Source organism: Myotis nattereri (assembly GCF_964212035.1).
Source record: "Myotis nattereri genome assembly, chromosome: 1".
Taxonomy (NCBI): Eukaryota; Metazoa; Chordata; class Mammalia; order Chiroptera; family Vespertilionidae; genus Myotis; species Myotis nattereri.
This window is the reverse complement of record NC_138075.1, coordinates 76512335-76529089: the sequence shown is the minus strand read 5'-3', so window position 1 is coordinate 76529089 and position 16755 is coordinate 76512335. Positions and strand designations below refer to the sequence as shown.

Here is a 16755-nt window from a genome sequence, read left to right as displayed (position 1 = left end):
GAAGTTCATTAAATAGAATCTATGCTTATTACTTTACCACAGTTCACACCACTCTCTATTACCTTATACCGTTTCACTCATTTTCACTACTACTCATCTCTATAGGCAATTTATTTTCAACCTCTGACGGGCTTTATAGTTTTAAATTATTTTTTATGTGCGATTCTATTTTAGCCTTGATATATCAGTAGAGAAGTTAAATACTGTGATTATTATCCTGATGTAAACAAAACATAGTTCAGAGAAGTTTGATTCGCCCAAACTTATACAACAAAACCAGAACCTTTAGCCCTAGCCGGTTTGGCTCAGTGGATAGAGTGTCAGCCTTCGGACTGAAGGGTCCCAGGTTCGATTCCGGTCAAGGGCACATGCCCTGGCTGTGGGCTCGACCCCAGTGTGGGGTGTGCAGGAGGCCAGCTGATCAATGATTCTCTCTCATCATTGATGTTTCTCTCTCCCTCTCCCTTCCTCTCTGAAATCAATAAAAAGTATATATATGTAAAAAAACAAACAAAAAACTCCAGAATCTTTAGATTTCCTCTTTCAGTTCCGTTAATTTTGGGGAGAAAGTTTCTATCAAGAACTTCATTTAGCCGAAACCGGTTTGGCTCAGTGGATAGAGCGTCGGCCTGCGGACTGAAGGGTCCCAGGTTCGATTCCGGTCAAGGGCATGTAGCTGGGTTGTGGGCACATCCCCAGTGGGAGATGTGCAGGAGGCAGCTGATCGATGTTTCTCTCTCATCGATGTTTCTAACTATCTCTCTCCCTTCCTCTCTGTAAAAAATCAATAAAATATATTTTAAAAAATAAATAAATAAAGAACTTCATTTAGTGATTCATGCAACAAAGCCAAAGAAGTAGATACGGACATAACTGCTAGAATAGATGAGTTCCAACTGCTAAGCTGTTCAAGTATCACTGCAAATGTTTAACTTTTCTTTTTTAATGACTATTTCTGCTTCCCTTCTCCTTACAGGAATATGAAAAGCCTGCCCGTCTAGCTCTCTTGAAGTTGGGTGTGGCTATATGACTCGCTTAGGCCAGTCAAGTTCGAGTGGAAGTGGTATTTGTCCCTCTGAGGCAGAAGCATTTAAGAGCTCATGAACAATTCTTCATGCCCCGGGAAGGGGTGTGGGGGTGCTCTAAGCTTCATGGTGCCATGGCAGGATCTCGATGTGGTGGAGGTCCATCTGCTTGGGAACCTGAGTAGCATAATGAGCAGAGGCCCTGCCTACTACGCTAGACGTGTAGTGAGAGAGAAACCTCTGTGGTTTTAAGCCATCGCGATTTTGGAACTGTTACCACGGCATAGCCCAACCTGACTGATACAAGGACTCATCTGCATGGTCGCTGAACTTTTTCAAGAACTAGAATGCAATTCCTAGACCTGATCATGTCACTAAAATTTGTAGTTCCTATCTGGAAGACAGAATCAATTGTTGATTTTTTTTTTTTTTTTACACCCCTACTTTCCTCATCCACCGCCACCTTCTAACTTGGAAGAAAATTATTTTCTGAATCCTTCCCACATGAGCTTGCCATTATTCTGGCAGTTGGACTGGGAGGAGAAGAGAGCGGCCCGGATCTTTTTTCCGTTCCAAAACCGAATCCCAGAACTATCCCCACCCACTAGCACTCACATAACCTTGTCATAGGGCGCCTATTACCACTCCCAAGGTGTCACCAACAGAAAGGAGTTGCCGCTGGCACCGCTGCAATGTGAGGGCAAGGCAGCCAGGCTGCGCTCTTTCCTCGCTGGTGCCTGGGCTTGGCCAACTTCGGAGAAGCAGCGTTCTCCGAGGGAAAGAAGCCTTCTCAAGTGGGAGCAAAAATGAGTGTGCGGCGCACACCCATCCCGGGCACTATGTGAATGTGGGGTGAGTTCTTTTAAGTCCTCCAGCTCTGGGCAATTTCTAGTCGGGCTCATAGCTGCCCTGGTTAGGACTCCGGGGCCTCTACCGGTTTTTCTGGGCTTTTCTCAAGCCCACTTGTGCTTGTCATCTTTGCACACTTGCAAAGCTCACAAACGGTGGGGGTGGTGCGCAACACGAGCTCCGGCCACCAGACGGCCGCCGGGATCAAAGGTCGGCGGGGCCGCGAGAGGCTGCGCCTGCGCATTCCCACTCCCGCCTGGGCGAGAAGGGGTGGCGGCAGCGGGCTCCTCCACCGCGTGCTCGCAGAGGCGGGAAAGTCTCAGGTCGAGCCGCCGCGCCCCTCCCTCTTCCTGCCCCGTCCACCTGTCTGCCCTGGGAGCCGGACCTTCTCAGGCGGCCAGACTTCGGGGGAGGGCGGCGTGCCGGGCCCTGGGCTTCTGACTCATCATCTCCAACCCCCTTCTCGCGCGCGCTCCAAGTCTCAGGACTTTAGACTTGGGCACCGTCAGAGGGGGCGCGATGACAGCATTTGGGGAACCCCAGCTTTGCCGAGGGCCATCCCCCACCGCCTGCGGGTTTCCGAAACTGCCAGAGAGAGGATCATGGGCCCACAGTCAGCTCTCAGTTGCCCTGGTTGGGGGAGCGGCGCCCCCTTTCGGAATAACCCGCCTGGCTCCTCCCTGAACGCCGGGCCAGTGGTCGCGTCCGAGGAAAGTCGGATAGGCCCGGACTTTCTGCTCCTCACGTCACTCAGCAGATGCACAGCGCCCTCACCGCGGAGAAAAGGCTCTTTATTTCCCAGCAGGCCGCGGGGGTACGGGGCATCATGGGACTTGTAGTCTCCGCTGGAGTACGGAACCAGTCGGTGGGGGAGAACTAAAGCGCCCAAGAACTGATATCAGAGAGTCGCCGCGTATGGGAACCTGGGCTTGGAGTGGATGGGATTATGAACGGTGGAAAGAAGGGACGTAGTGAGATGAGGAAGATTTGAAGCTATATGGGACGGGGGTGGGTAAGGATGGAAGGGGGGAAGCTGAACCTTAGCCTAAGGATGTCCTGCAGGGGGGCAGCTTTTCAGGGTAATGGGGTGAGGGAAGAATCTGGTCTAGGTATAGCTTCCCCTAGACGAGAAAGGGGCCTAGTCTGAGTGGAAATTGAAGGTATTCCCACTGGATTGCATGCAGGTCTCCAGGGCCTCCATCTGTTTTCTGAGTTTGGTGGGGTGCAGTAGGGTCCGGAGAACGCTCCCGCAGGGTAGGAGAGCAGCACTTGTCTGCTTCCCTTGCCGCCTCATTCAGTTGTTCGGCTTGCTGTGCTAGCCACCGCGGGACCGTTCTCCAAATCAGCAACTTCCTCCAACTCAGAGAGACCCTGAAAACCAGACAGAAGTGTGAGGGGTGAGAAAGGAGGAATCCTCCACAAAAGCAACTTCCTCCTCCTCTCTCGTTTTTTTTTTCTTGTGTTCCTATAGCCCTTCTAATATTTAGGCAGCTTTCTAATGCTCTCCCACATTTCTGGGTCCAACCATTTAGACATCCAATTCCCTTTACCCACCACTAAGGGAGGTATGTCCAGTCAGAAAACCAATTAGCATGAGTCTAGGTCTAGGACCCCTTCCTTTCCTCCCTGCCCCATTGTTTTCCTTTAAGTGCCACTGGCCACAATAGCCGTTGAAAAAAAATGAGCTCCTAGGTAGCTGCTCCATATCTTCCTCCCTGCCGTCAGTACCTCCTGCAGTTCCTGGTAGTGCAGACTCTGTCTCCGGCAGCATCCTGGCTTCCTCTGGTTTAGCAGGAGCAGGGAACACGCGGAGACCAGCGCTCCTCCTAGGGTGAGAGCCTCAGCACCGAGCTCCAGCACCAGCAAGCCTTCCAGCTGCAGGGAGACAAGGCTGACGACGCTACAGGGGAACCAACATCTGTTTGCCCCTGCCCTTACCCTCTCCGGCTCCTTTTGCCTCCTCGTCTTCCCGTCTTCTCCTTTGCTCACCGGTACCGTGGAGGAGGCAGGTGCTGCAGGCCCCAAGGCTGTCTTCATCACCTCAACCACCGCCACAATGAAGCCAAAGATCAGGTTGACGGTGTTGAATATCATCATGGCGCGCACCTGCCGGTGAAGCAGTTCAGCCCTGCCTGGCCTAAGGGGACTCGTTGCAACCCCAAGCCCAAATTGCACCTACCCGAAAACAGAACTCAGCTTTTATTCTCCTAACAGGGCCCTCAGCCCTCCATGTTTTTTGCTTTTTGCCTTAGTCTTTTAGGACTGTCAGGCAGAGAGCTGACAGGAGTAGCTTGGAGAGCCACTTTCTAGGTTGAGGGGTGTGGTGTGTGTGTGTGTGTGTGTGTGTGTGTGTGTTTTGGGTGGTCAAAGAATAGTACTGCATTCACTTCCCCTCTCACCTTCCAAAGGCGGGGTGCTCTGCGCAGCTCAAGGGTAACAATCCCAGTGAGGAGACCCTGAATGGTGAGAAAGGCAAGTGTTGAGCTCTGGTCCGATTAGTGAAGGGCCCCCAGGATCTTTCTTCCGTCCTCTGTTGTGGTGGATCTTACCAATGCTCCAGGTCCAAGCGGCAGTGCTGTGGCCATGTGACAAGCAGAGTTCAGGCAGGCAACTGAGACAGCCAAGGGCACCACAGCCACTGCTAGCCATAGTTGGCTCACCTGGAGGCCAGACGCAAGGGAACTGTCAGGGACCCCTCCCTCCTCCCACCCCCTGCAATTGGCCAGAATGCCTGGTGGTGGGAAGTAGCCAACCAAGGGCAGTGAAGGAAGGGGATATCATTTAATCTGTTCCGCCTGATGTCAGTTTAGTTACTTACCTGTGTGCTTTCCCCACATGATGGAAGCTGCTCATAGATTAAGGGTTTTGCCTTATTTATTCTATGCTCCCCCCACCCTCCCCCCTCTCAGAGTCTAACGTTTTCAAACACATGGTAAGTGTTCACAAAACATAGAGGGAATTGAATTGGGGTACAAGTGGATATGCTGAAGCTTGGGGTAGGGCATCCTGGCCTCACCGCCAGCACCAAGAGGTGCCCACTCTGCCTGTGCCTTGCCCAATGCTGTAGCTTTTCCAGACGAGGGCTGGGTCTCTCTTGCTCTTGCTGACCAGCTCTGTCCCCCATGGCTCCCTTGATTGCTGAGCTTGGTATTTTTTCCTGGGAAAAAGGCAGGAGACAGGTCATGCAGGAGCCTCTATTTCAGCTGCCCCTCCGCATGCTTCTAATATCCAGGGAGTTGAGGCTCAGGACCTCTCACCTACCTACTCTGAAGCAGCTACTCCAAGGGACCCAGCTGGGCTTGGAGCTCCTGGTGGGGCCTGGTGGCTCAGAGCTGACAACAGACTTGTCTTGGCTGAGACAGGCTGTCAGGGTTGAGGTGTGGTGGGGCAAAGGTCCCTAAGAGGGCCTAAGGATCCAGGAAGTGGCCGTAGGTAGATATCAGCTGCTGTTCGGTCCACGAGATGCCCAGCTCTGCCTTGCTTTGTTCCTGTTTCCTGTTGCCTCCATCTCTGCCCATCCTGGGTTCCTCTTCTGATCACTCACCCATGGATGCTACCACCCTGGGCCCTAATTCTGCCCCCCACCCCCATTTCCATCTAATCTTTCTCCTTTTTCTTTTCTTCCTCCTCAAATAACTTGCTGTTCCCTAGGGAAATCCCACATTACTGTCTGGATTGTTCCCATGTCATTACCACCCGCAGCTTTGTCCCCAAACCGGGCAAGGTTTAATTCCCTTGGCTTCCTGTCTGTCGCTTTCTGAATGGTTTCTCCTCTCTCCTTCCCTTTTTGAAGGATTTTCTCTGGATGGGACACTGACAAAGAGGATGGGGTGCCCTATTATAGTGGGGATTGTTTTTAGCTCAGTGATAACGGGCAGTTAGACATGTATAGAAGAGAGTCCCCAAATGGTCAGTCTTGCGAAGGATGCTATTGCAACAATTAATATTTTTGAGTGATACAAGTTGCCTTGCAGCCCTGCAGCCAGGCTGACCTGGACTAAAATCTCAGCTCTGCCACTTTCCTAGCTGTGTGACCTTGAATACATTATTCTACCTATTTGAACCACTGTTTGTTCAAACTGAGTTATAAAACGGGGGCTAATAATATGACTGTGAAGGGTTGTTGACTCATGGTGGGTGCTTAGTAACCATTAGTGGCGCTGATGAGGTCATACTGTGGTGCCTGATGCCCATATACTAAAGGGCTTATTCAGAAGCTAAGCTGGGGATATTTATTTCTACAATAGGAGGCAGAACCAGCGGGGCCCAAATATATATTTAGAGATCAAAAATAGGAAAGATCCATCTTGATGCAGAGCCTGAGGTTTGGAGGCAACCAGACCTATGTTCAAATTCCAGATCTACCTGGCTGACCTTGTGCAAGTTACTTAATCTTTTGTTTGCTTACCTATAAAGGGAAGTTAATAATACCACAGGGTTCCTTTGAGTATTAGGAGAAAATGTATATAAACCAGCTCGGCCCAACACCTTGCACATAAGTGCTCAATAAATGCTAGTGGCTATTATCATTCTTATTATTGATGATGAAAGAAGACTGAGCCAGCAGACCCTCGGGAGTTAGCGCCGGGAGGCTGGGTTCTGCGAGGAAAGCGGCCTTCTTTGTGAGCGGCTGTGCCCTGCTCAGTGCCGAGCCTCTGCTCACTGGAGCACTGTGCCCACTCTTCTTTCCTGGGGAGTGGGAATCACACTGAAAATGGCTGAGAACTGCTGTGTATTAACTTTGTTCGGTAGCGGTGGATGCTCTGACAGAAGGTGAGGTGCTGGGCTGGCACTGAGGCTCCCTGAGCTGGCAGGCCAGGGGAAAGAGACTCTTTAGCCTCGTTGTCCTTACCTGTAAATGCGACCTAACATTTCGGAGTGTAGTGGTAAGGATTATATACTGTTAAATATGTGAACAGGCATTCAGTAATTACTGATTAGATCTGACTACACTACTTAAAAACATATAGCCCCTGCCCAGATTGTCATCTCCTGCGGGGACGGCGCTACACCCCCGCGTCCGTTCGTCCCCCACCGCGCCGAGCGGAGGGCCGGTGCTCCGGGAGCACTCGGTACATATTTGTTGTATTGAAGAGCCAGTAAAGTGACTTCAGGAATGGAAAACAGAATTCGAGAGGAAGGTGCAGGAATTGTTTATCAAGAACAGAAAGGACCGACGAGTAACTTTAAATAATGTTTCTGACACGGCAGACATGAGCTATCTCTATCATCGCCCCTCCTCCTCCCCAAAAAGAGACACAAATTGAAGGGAGAGGCTTTGAGATAAAACCCCAGGAAGAACTTCCCGAGTCTGTGCATGTCGGGGCAGAAAAGGCGGCCGCGCCAACTCCTTCCCTGGTATGTCCGGGTTTGGGGTGGGAGGGGCGGCGCGGCTCGGAGGCTGGGGGAAGGACGGGATGACCTTTCCGAATCTCTCCCGGTCTCCGGCAGAAGCCGTCCGCGCCCCACCCCCTCCCTCCGACAGCGCCCCCCGGCCCCGCACGGCCCGCACCCCGCCCCTGGCGGCCGCCCCGCGCGGCTCCCGGGGTGCCCAGCGCCCAGTCCCCGGAGCCGGAGCCCGCTCCCGGCTCCCAGCGCGCCGCGCCGCCCCCCGCATGCTAATGGCCGGGCCGCCTCCCGCCGCACACAATGCGGGCCAGGGCCGGGGGCGGGGGACCGGGGAGGGGGCGGGGGCCGGGCCGGGGGCGGGGGGGCCGGGGCCCGGCGCATCTCCCCCGGCCCCACGTAACGCTGACGCCCGCGCCGCCGGCCCGCCGCCCGCCGCCGCCGCCGCCGCCGCCCGCTCCGCCGCCGCCCGCTCGGGGCTCGTGAGTAGCCGCTCCCCCCACTCCCGGCCCCCCCTCCGCCACCCGGCCCCCGCCCCCGGCCCCCTCCCCCCTCCCGGAGGGGGGGCCCCCCACTCCGCGCGCCGGGCTCGGAGCAGGTGCAGGGGGCGGGGGCGGGGGAGGGGCGCCGGCTCGACCCCAAGCAAACTTCGCCCAGAGCTCCTGGGGGGGCGGGAGGGGGGGCCGCGGCCTCAGAAGCCTGGAGAGCCAGGGGGGTCTCGAGGGAGGGGGGCCAGGTGGGGCAGCCGGGAAAGGGGGCACCAAAGGGGAAAGGCCAGCGGGGGCGGGGGGGGGGGACGGGGACAGCCGTCTTTGTAGGGGCCCGAAGGCAGGGCGCGAGGGGCCTGGGGTGCAGGGCTGCACAGCCGGGAGCCTGAGTGGATGGCCGCCCCCCCACCCCTCCCCAGGTAGGGCTGATGGAGGAGGGAGAAGGGACCCAAACTCTCTGGGAGCAGGGGTGGGGGAGGGGAGAGGATGGGGGGTGCTTCCCTCTCTGCGTCCCAAACAAAGTGTCACAAAGAGCTCGGCCGCCGGCAGCAGCAGAGGCGGCTGCAACTCAGCTTTTGTTCTCCCGGCCTGGGTAGCTGAGCCCTGGCCTTCCAGGCTTCCGACCCTGCCCCCCATCATCCTCTGGCTTATCTTCCCGGGGAGGGGTCTGGGGTGCCGCTCAAAGGACCTCTTGTGCAGGATCACAGGTCCTGCCCTACTTGCCAGCCTACTTGTGGGAGGTGGATTTTCCCAGAGGCTCTCCTGCCCACCCCCACCCCCTCATCCCAGGCCTGGGGCCCATATGGCGGCTAAGACTCTGACCTTTTAGGGTCAGTTCCAGTTACGGGAACTTAGGGCTTGCTCTATGCCCCCTCCCACAAATCTAGAACTTTCAGAAGAGGGGTCAGGTTGGGACATGCCTGTGGAGTAAGACTGGCCGCGGTGGGGTGGCAGTAGGGGAGCAGGTGTACCTTCCTCTTGCCTCCTGCTCCATTTTTGGAGTTCATGACTGAGATTCCATGCCCCCAACTCAGGAGAGTGTACCCTCAATGTAAAAGGTGGGCAAGCTGTGGTCTGGGGTCAGTTTGGAGGCGCTACCTGAGCAGTGATGTTCAGAGGGCTATGGAGAGGAGACCATAAATAGAACTACTGGGATGTTTGATAAAGGTGGTCTTGACTGTAGACCCTCTAAGAAATTCCTTTTCTTTAACCCTGTCTAATGCAGTGTTAATAATTGTTAGAGGGCGTGTGGAGGTGTAGGAATCCCCATCGAGGGAAAGACATCAAGTATTAGAAATTATCAGTGAGAGGTGCCTAGCCACAGCTATACCTCAGAAGTTCTGAACCCTTGCCCCTTACACTTTGACCCTACAAACTTTTGAACCACAAGGCTTGAGGGACAAATATCATGGTTCTCCAGCCAGCAGATGTTTCTATGTACCCGTCCCTGTTGTTTCCAAGAATCTTCTCACCAAACCTTTCATCCTTTCCTACTCGGTAAGGTTTGGTGGTCCACACCCCCTTCTCCGCCAGCTCTCCTCGCACATAAAAGTAATTGGCCTGTTGCTTTGGGAAGTTTTCTGATCCCTATCCCTGGCCTTGCATCCCTATAGAACCCAAATAAGGGCAAGATAACCCCTGATTCCCAGTGTGGGAGGAAAGTAGGTCAGTGCTACTGTCTGGCCAAGTCTCCCGGATGGTGGTTGGGGCCTGACTATAGAAAACTGTTGATGATTGCCCACAAGCAATATGTGCATGACCTGGGTTCTAAGCCAGTTCATAGAATCTTGGGCCCTGTCACTGTTTTCTCCTATTGAGGAAAACTCATCGGATTAGGTGCCTGGGACCTGGTTTGGTGTGGAGGTGAGTCAGATCTTGATTGTGCCTACAGGGTCTCTCAGTGGGTTTATTGATTTGAGGCCACCCTTTGGAGAAAGTCTCCCTGTTCAGGAATATAGTTTCAGTATGGGTCTTCTTGTATATGACCGTATTTCTATCCTAGAAACTGCTATGTACAAAGCAGTGGTTTTTTTTGGAGGTAGGGTGGGGTGGGGGAGAAAGCTTTGCCCTATTCCAACTCTACTTGCCTCAGATATGAGGTCAACTTCCCCTGAAATATTTTGCTTACTATCCTACAGGCAGTTTCAGGGGCCCTAGAATCTTCTCAGAATCAGAGTATGTGCCCATAGGTTAGTCAGCTATGACCATGCAGTATTCCCAGCCTTCCCCCTCCTCCCCCACCATCTGCTTCCTCTGAATATACCAGATTGGCTGTACACCAGGATGTTCCGGGAATCCCCAGGAGAGCAACAGAATGTGATGGACCCAAATACGATGCCTCACTCACTCATTCCAGGATGTACAAACTGTAACTGTCAGGACACTCCTTATAGCTAATTAAAATTCTTCTAGTTACATCTATTTTGTTACATCTATTTTCAGTGTCATCCAAAAGGCAAAAATAAACCCTCTGGTACCGCTGTTCTCCTCTCCCTCCCCCCCATGGCTTCCAGGGAAGAATTTTTAAAAATCTAGCTTTTCTCAGTGCCTTAATTGTGGTGTTAAAATGTCAAATGTGGCCCCTCTAGCACTTCATAGCTCTAGCTAGGTATGAGGTGGCCACAGTGGCTCCTCTGGTAGCCCACTGCACTCTCCATGGTACTGAAGGGATGACCATTTGTTTTAACTCCACTTGGGGTCCAGAAGTCTTGTGACTCAGAACTACAAAACTTTCTAGCAGGAAGGAACCATCTATATAAATTTGTTCAGTCCCCTTATTTTACAGATGAGTAAGCTGGGATGTTAAGTGATTTACTGAAGGTTGCATGACTTTTAATCGTCTGATTGGGCCCACAATAGCCTTGTACCCTTCGGTCTTATTCTACACTTTTCATGATACTACTCAGTGAGCCTGGCTAGACTCTTGGTCCCAGAAAGGGGATTTTTTTTTTTTTTTTTTTTAGAGTCCAGAAGACGAGGGTGGATGCACTAATTTGGAGCTACAGAAATACAAATATTAAAAGTGTGGTGGAGATTGTTTAGTGACCCTTGGACAAGGACACTTTCTTAATTAACCTCTTGTTAATAAAATTCCCTTAACCCAGATTCCACATGTAACAGGTACCTGCTGGCTCATGGAGTCTTTTTTAAAAAAGTATATTATATATATATATATATATATATATATATATATATATATATATATGTAAAATTGACTTCAGAGAAGACAGGAGAGGGAGAGGGAGAGAGAGATAGAAACATCAATGATGAGAGAGAATTATTGATTGGCTGCCTCCTGCACTCCCACACTGGGGATCAAGCCCACAACCCAGGCATGCAACCTGACCAGGAATCAAACCATGACCTCCTGGTTCATAGGTCAATGCTCTACCACTGAGCCTAGCTGGCCAAGGGAGTAATTTTTTATAAATAATCTTTTCTTTTCATTATTTGTTTATTTTTTAAAATTCTCACCTGAGGATATTTTTCCATTGATTTTTCAGAGAGAGTGAAAGAGAGAGGAAAAGACAGAGAGGAATATCAATGTGAGAGAAACATTGATTGGTTGCCTCCTGCACACATCCTGACTGGGCTGGGGAGGAGCCTGCAACCGAGGTCTGTGCCCTTGACCGGAATCGAACCTGGGACCCTTTGACCTGCTGGCTGACACTCTATACACTGAGCCAAACTGGCTAGGGCCATTTTTTATTTAATTTTATTTATTGATTTTAGAAACATGGATTTGTTGTTCCACCCATTTATGCACTCACTGGTTGATTGTTTTTTTTGTTGCTAATCTTACTGAAGGATAGTTCTTCCATTGATTTTAGAGAGAGTGGAAGGGAGTGGGGAGGGCAAGAGAGGAGAAAGAGAGAGAAACATCGATGTGAGAGAGTCACATCAATTGGTTGCCTCCTGCATGCACCCCAACCGGGGTGGGGAACCTGCAACCTAGATATGTGCCCTTGATCAGAATCGAACCTGGAATCCTTCAGTTCATGGGCCAATGTTCTAACCACTGAGTCATGCTGCCAGGACCCATTCATGGAGTGTTATCACATCCAGTAAATATCAAAAATTAAAGAAACTTGGACCTCCAGAGCTTTTCTTTGCTGATAAGCAGGGCTGACTTCTGGCCCAATTTTCTTTCATTAAAGATGCTTAAGCAAAGTAATGCTTGAGTCTTTTTCTTGCTTAGTAACCCATTTCATGCCTATTGTAAGAAAAGTTCTTTATATATCAAATATTCTTTCTATTTCAGGCAAAAAAAAATTGATTAAGTCCACATTTGTCTAGCCTTGACCAGATAAAATTATATATGTAAGCAGGAAGGTATACTGACTGACTTCTGGTCAGCCTCCCAGGCCTATTTCCATGAATCTTTATTCTGGGATGGCTTCTGTGTCTTAATGCTAACCTCCTCTGCAGCTTATGTTCAGGAGCAACCCCCCCCCCCCCCGCCCCGTACCGCTCCCCCCCCTCCCCCCCAGCCCTCTTCCTCTCAGCTCTCTTCTTCCTCAGAACTGGACCTCTGCACATCCCAGGCCCAGGGAATTTTAGCCTGGAGAATTTTAACCCTTTTCTGCTCAGAGCATGTGCTGAGCCCCTATCTGTGCAGATGGCCCAGCCCCGCCCCCCGTCCCTCACTCCAGCCTCTTGAGCTCAGAGCCAGTGTAATCCTCCTCTTGTGTGAGCGAGCCTCTCCCCTGCAGAGAGGAGAAAAGCCTGCTTCGGAACAGCCCTGGACAAAGGGGCTGAGATGCCCCAGCAAACTGCAGGTCCCAAGGTTTGAAACACGGGAATGAATCCTAGCCGGTATTTGCAGTTTCTAGCCCCTTCCCCAGGCCAGCAGCGCCCCTTAACTTCCACTCCTCCCCCAACTCTTTCTTCATTCCCTCTCCTTCTGGCTCTCTCCCCCTTCGTGCCCCTCCCCCTCTGTCTGTCTCCAGACTGCTGCTGCTGGGAGGTGTTTCTCTCCCATGCATGAATGAGTCTCTGTAATGAATGGAAATGAATGGATCAGGAATCCAGGCAGAGGGAGGGAGAATGAGGGGGAAAGACAGAAAGACAGGGTAAGAGCAAAGGAAGGACTGTGGAGTCTGGAAGGATGTTTGGCTTGCTGGTCAGTTAGGTATCTGAGAGCAACTGTTCCCACTTGGATAACTGTGGAGCATGGCAAGCCCACCCCATTTGCTCATCAAGCTGCACACCCCAATCTAAAGGAGAGAGGGCTATCCTGTGATAGTCTCCCCACCACCAGGGGGTGGTGGTGGTGATGGTGATGGTGGTGGTGGTTGTAGTTGTTCTGGACCAGGCATTTAGAACGTGTTTGGGGGAAGAAATCTATGTTCTCAGGAAGCTTGGGCATTGGCAAATCAAGGAGTACAAGTTCTGGAGACAGCAGCCGCCTCCTGCCTCAGGATGCAAGGAGGGAGAAGGGTTTCAGGAATACAGGGTGCTAAGAGTCTTGAGTTGGGAGTGACTATTTCTACTGCTGAAAATCAGGACTTATCTTTTCCTCCAAATCTCTCTCTTTTGCTTTAGCTCTTCAGCACCTGTTGCCTTCACTAGCAGCTTTTCCTCCTCCTTTTCCCTGAACTCCCCAGAACCAAAGAATGTGAAAGGGGTCCATGGAGGTGAGTGAAGCCTGGCCTGAACCTGCAAGTACCTACAACCATACTTCCCCGCCCCTCCCTACCTCTCTCACCTTCTGACCCGCCCTTATTATAAGTTATCTCCGTGTCCGCAACAGCCCAATTCCCATGCATCCTCCAGTTTCCCCAAGTTGAGTGGGAAGGGTGCCGGGTGTACTTGGTGTAGGCCCCAGCCCACCCTCCCTTGGGTGCTATGGGTCTCCACGTCCTTACCCACACAGCTCTCCTTTCTCCACCCTTTGCTCTATGTACACCCTTCTCCACAGGGCTCACGTCCCCGCGCCCTGGGCGGCCACTTCGCGCCCTCACCGCCGGCCTTCGACGGAGAACTGGATCTGCAGCGCTACTCCAACGGGCCAGGGTCTCCAGGAATGGGAGCGGTGGGCTGGTCTGAGAGTCGCGCTGGCGAAAGGCGCTTTCCCTGCCCGGTGTGCGGAAAGCGCTTCCGCTTCAATTCTATCCTGGCTTTGCACCTGCGGGCGCACCCAGGCGCCCAGGCCTTCCAATGCCCACACTGCGGCCACCGTGCAGCCCAGCGGGCCCTGCTGCGCTCGCACCTGCGCACGCACCAGCCAGAGCGCCCGCGAAGTCCCGCCGCACGCCTGCTGCTGGAGTTGGAGGAGCGCGCGCTGTTGCGCGAGGCCCGGTTAGGAAGAGCCCGAAGCTCAGGGGGCCTGCAGGCCCCTCCTGCCACCGAGAGCCTGGTGCGGCCCCCGGCCCCATCAGCCTCCACCTTCCGTTGCCCCTTCTGCAAAGGCAAGTTTCGCACCGCAGCGGAGCGGGAACGCCACCTGCACATCCTGCACAGGCCCTGGAAGTGCGGCCTGTGCAGTTTCGGCTCCAGCCAGGAGGAGGAGCTGCTGCACCACAGCCTGACGGCCCACGGAGCTCCTGAGCGCCCTCTGGCGGCCACCTCGGCTGCCCCGCAGCCTCAACCTCCGCCCCAACCTGAACCCAGATCAGTCCCGGAGCCCGAGCAGGAGCCGGAGCAGGAGCCGGAGCTGGAGCCCGAACGTGAGGCAACCCCAGCCCCTGCTGCTCCTGAGGAGCCCCCGGCGCCCCCAGAGTTCCGTTGTCAAGTGTGTGGCCAGAGCTTCACCCAGTCCTGGTTTCTCAAGGGCCACATGCGCAAGCACAAGGCCTCTTTTGATCATGCGTGTCCCGTGTGTGGCCGTTGCTTCAAGGAGCCCTGGTTCCTTAAGAATCACATGAAGGTGCATGCCAGCAAGCTGGGCCCACTGCGTGCCCCGGGGCCTGGCTCTGGGCCTGCCCGGGCTCCCCAACCTCCTGACCTGGGCCTGCTGGCCTATGAGCCGCTGGGCCCCACGCTCCTCTTGGCCCCAGCGCCCACCCCGGCGGAGCGCCGTGAGCCTGCAAGCCTCCTGGGCTACCTGAGCCTGCGAGCTGGCGAAGCCCGGCCCAATGGCGAGGGCGCCGAGTCCGGGGCTGGCCGCAGCTTCGGAGGCTTCCGCCCCTTGCCCTCCGCGCTCCCAGCCCGGGCTCGCCGGCACCGCGCTGAGGAGCCCGAGGAAGAAGAGGAGGTGGTGGAGGCCGAGGAGGAGACCTGGGCCCGGAACAGGGCGCTGGGCCCTCTGGCTTCGCTGCACCCACGCCCAGGGGAGGGGCCGGGGCACTCTGCGCCTGCTCCGGGGGCCCAGGCAAGGCCCGCTGCCGCGCAGGGTACGTAAGGGGTCTCCCGTCTCCGGGGTTTTCCGCTTCTGGTCCCACTCTGACGCCACCACTCCCCTCCTTTTAAAAAGGATCTCGTCATGCACCAGCTCCACTCAGCAGATCCAACCCCTCATTTCCCCCAACGTGCTGTTTCAGACCCTAAGGGGGACGAAGGGTGGGTCTGGGGCGCATGGCTCCGATAGGGTTAGGGCAGTGGTTCCCTCTGATGTCCCCTAACGTGTGTATTGCAGAAGAGAATGGGCTGATCGTCGGAGGGAACCGGTCTGAAGGGAGCCGGGGGGCCACCGGCAAAGATTGTCCCTTCTGCGGAAAATCATTCCGCTCGGCGCATCACCTCAAAGTGCATTTGCGCGTGCACACAGGTGAGGGGGCAGCCTCCGGGGTGGGAGGGCCCTGGAGGGCAGGAAGAGAAGTGAGAGGGCCGACTATGGCTTTTGGCAGCCCAGCCTTCGGACTGGCCAGATGCGGGCGCAGGGAGACCCTTCTTTAGTAAGTCCGAGGGGGCGGGAGAGGCAGCGTTTCTTTCCTGGTCCGGAGGAGGTCTGTATGTGGAACGAGAGGTGGATGGGGGTGGGCAGTGATCTCGTCTCTGACCCTATCGCACCCCCCTCCCGCAGGCGAGCGCCCCTACAAGTGTCCGCACTGCGACTACGCGGGCACCCAGTCTGGCTCGCTCAAGTATCATCTGCAGCGCCACCACCGGGAGCAGAGGAGCGGGGCTGGCCCAGGGCCACCACCGGAGCCGCCCCCTTCCCAGCGGGGTTCCGCCCAGACGTCTGGAGCCAAGGTGGCTCAGCAGCCTGCGACCTGGGTGGAGGGCACCTCGAGCCCCCGGCCTTCCAGCAGCACCGCGCCGGGGTCCCGTAGGAAGCCTGCCAGTCCTGGGAGGACCCTGCGCAATGGGCGAGGCGGTGAGGCCGAACCCCTGGACCTGTCCCTGCGGGCGGGGCCGGGAGGCGAGGCCGGGCCCGGGGGTGCCCTCCACCGTTGCCTCTTTTGCCCCTTCGCCACTGGAGCCCCCGAGCTCATGGCCTTGCACCTGCAAGTGCACCACAGTCGCCGGGCTCGGGGCCGCCGGCTTCCCCAGGCTGATGTGTCGCTGCCCTATGTCCGAGCACCATCAGGAGAGACCCCTCCCAGTCCTCCTCTGCAGGAAGGGGAGGAGGGCCCCGGGCTGCTGAGATCCGGAGAGGTGGGGTTGGGGGGGCAAGAACGGTAGGAAGCCCTCTTAGGGGCTGTTAGTTTAGTGAGCTTACCCTGCAGGAGCGGGGGAGCACTAGAGGTAGTTGGGTAGAGCAGCCAGCAGGGGGGCAGTGTGGGACCCATATCCCAGCCCCAGGTGGACCAGAGGTAAAGGGTATGGAGGGCATAGGGGGGTGGGTGGGCGGTATGCACCCAGCCCCGGGGAGTCACAGTGCCTTAGAAGTGGCAGGGGTGAGGATCAAAGAATGGGTTCCCAGGGCTGGCAGAGAGGATTGTGCCCCTGTTGAGGAGATGCTCTGCCAGTCCTTGCTGGTCCATAGGCATGAGAGTTTATTTTTGTACAATGGGTGGGGGTGGGGGGCACTGTACCCTTCTAAGCCCCTTCAGGGGTCCTGTAGACGTCGCTATTTTTGGTACGATTCCTGTCATCCCTGTCGCAGAGTTGTGTCCCCAATAAACAGGTGTCTTGAGGCACAGGGACACTGTGTCTGTCTGCCT

The 16755-nt window shown here is 54.7% G+C and overlaps 2 protein-coding genes across 4 annotated transcripts; one reads left to right on the top strand and one right to left on the bottom strand.

Moving 5' to 3' along the window:
* Positions 1–3164: 3164 nt before the first annotated feature.
* TMEM253 (transmembrane protein 253) lies at positions 3165–4998 on the bottom strand (the record flags this gene model as incomplete). Of its 2 annotated transcripts, XM_081100223.1 has the most annotated exons (6): positions 3165–3245; positions 3603–3749; positions 3870–3980; positions 4274–4330; positions 4424–4534; positions 4891–4998. In XM_081100223.1, 6 exons carry the CDS (start codon positions 4996–4998, stop codon positions 3165–3167), a joined length of 615 nt encoding a protein of 204 aa, XP_080956349.1. The 2 variants fall into 2 exon arrangements, with proteins under 2 accessions (XP_080956349.1, XP_080956350.1); XM_081100224.1 differs by lacking the exon at positions 4424–4534.
* Positions 4999–7118: 2120 nt separating this feature from the next.
* ZNF219 (zinc finger protein 219) lies at positions 7119–16742 on the top strand. Of its 2 annotated transcripts, XM_081104994.1 has the most exons (5): positions 7119–7232; positions 13253–13344; positions 13629–15042; positions 15285–15416; positions 15672–16742. In XM_081104994.1, the coding sequence occupies exons 2-5, from the start codon at positions 13339–13341 to the stop codon at positions 16271–16273; spliced, it is 2154 nt and encodes a 717-aa protein (XP_080961120.1). In that variant the 5' UTR covers positions 7119–7232; positions 13253–13338; the 3' UTR covers positions 16274–16742. The 2 variants fall into 2 exon arrangements, with proteins under 2 accessions (XP_080961120.1, XP_080961119.1); XM_081104993.1 differs by lacking the exon at positions 7119–7232 and having other exon boundaries at positions 12229–13344.
* Positions 16743–16755: the final 13 nt, after the last annotated feature.

Excerpts from the sequence above, each read along its gene's own strand:
- ZNF219 (XM_081104994.1), top strand. Across the intron at positions 15,043-15,284 it reads AAGGCCCGCTGCCGCGCAGG|AAGAGAATGGGCTGATCGTC; the intron begins GTACGTAAGGGG and ends TGTGTATTGCAG. Across the intron at positions 15,417-15,671 it reads GCATTTGCGCGTGCACACAG|GCGAGCGCCCCTACAAGTGT; the intron begins GTGAGGGGGCAG and ends CCCCTCCCGCAG.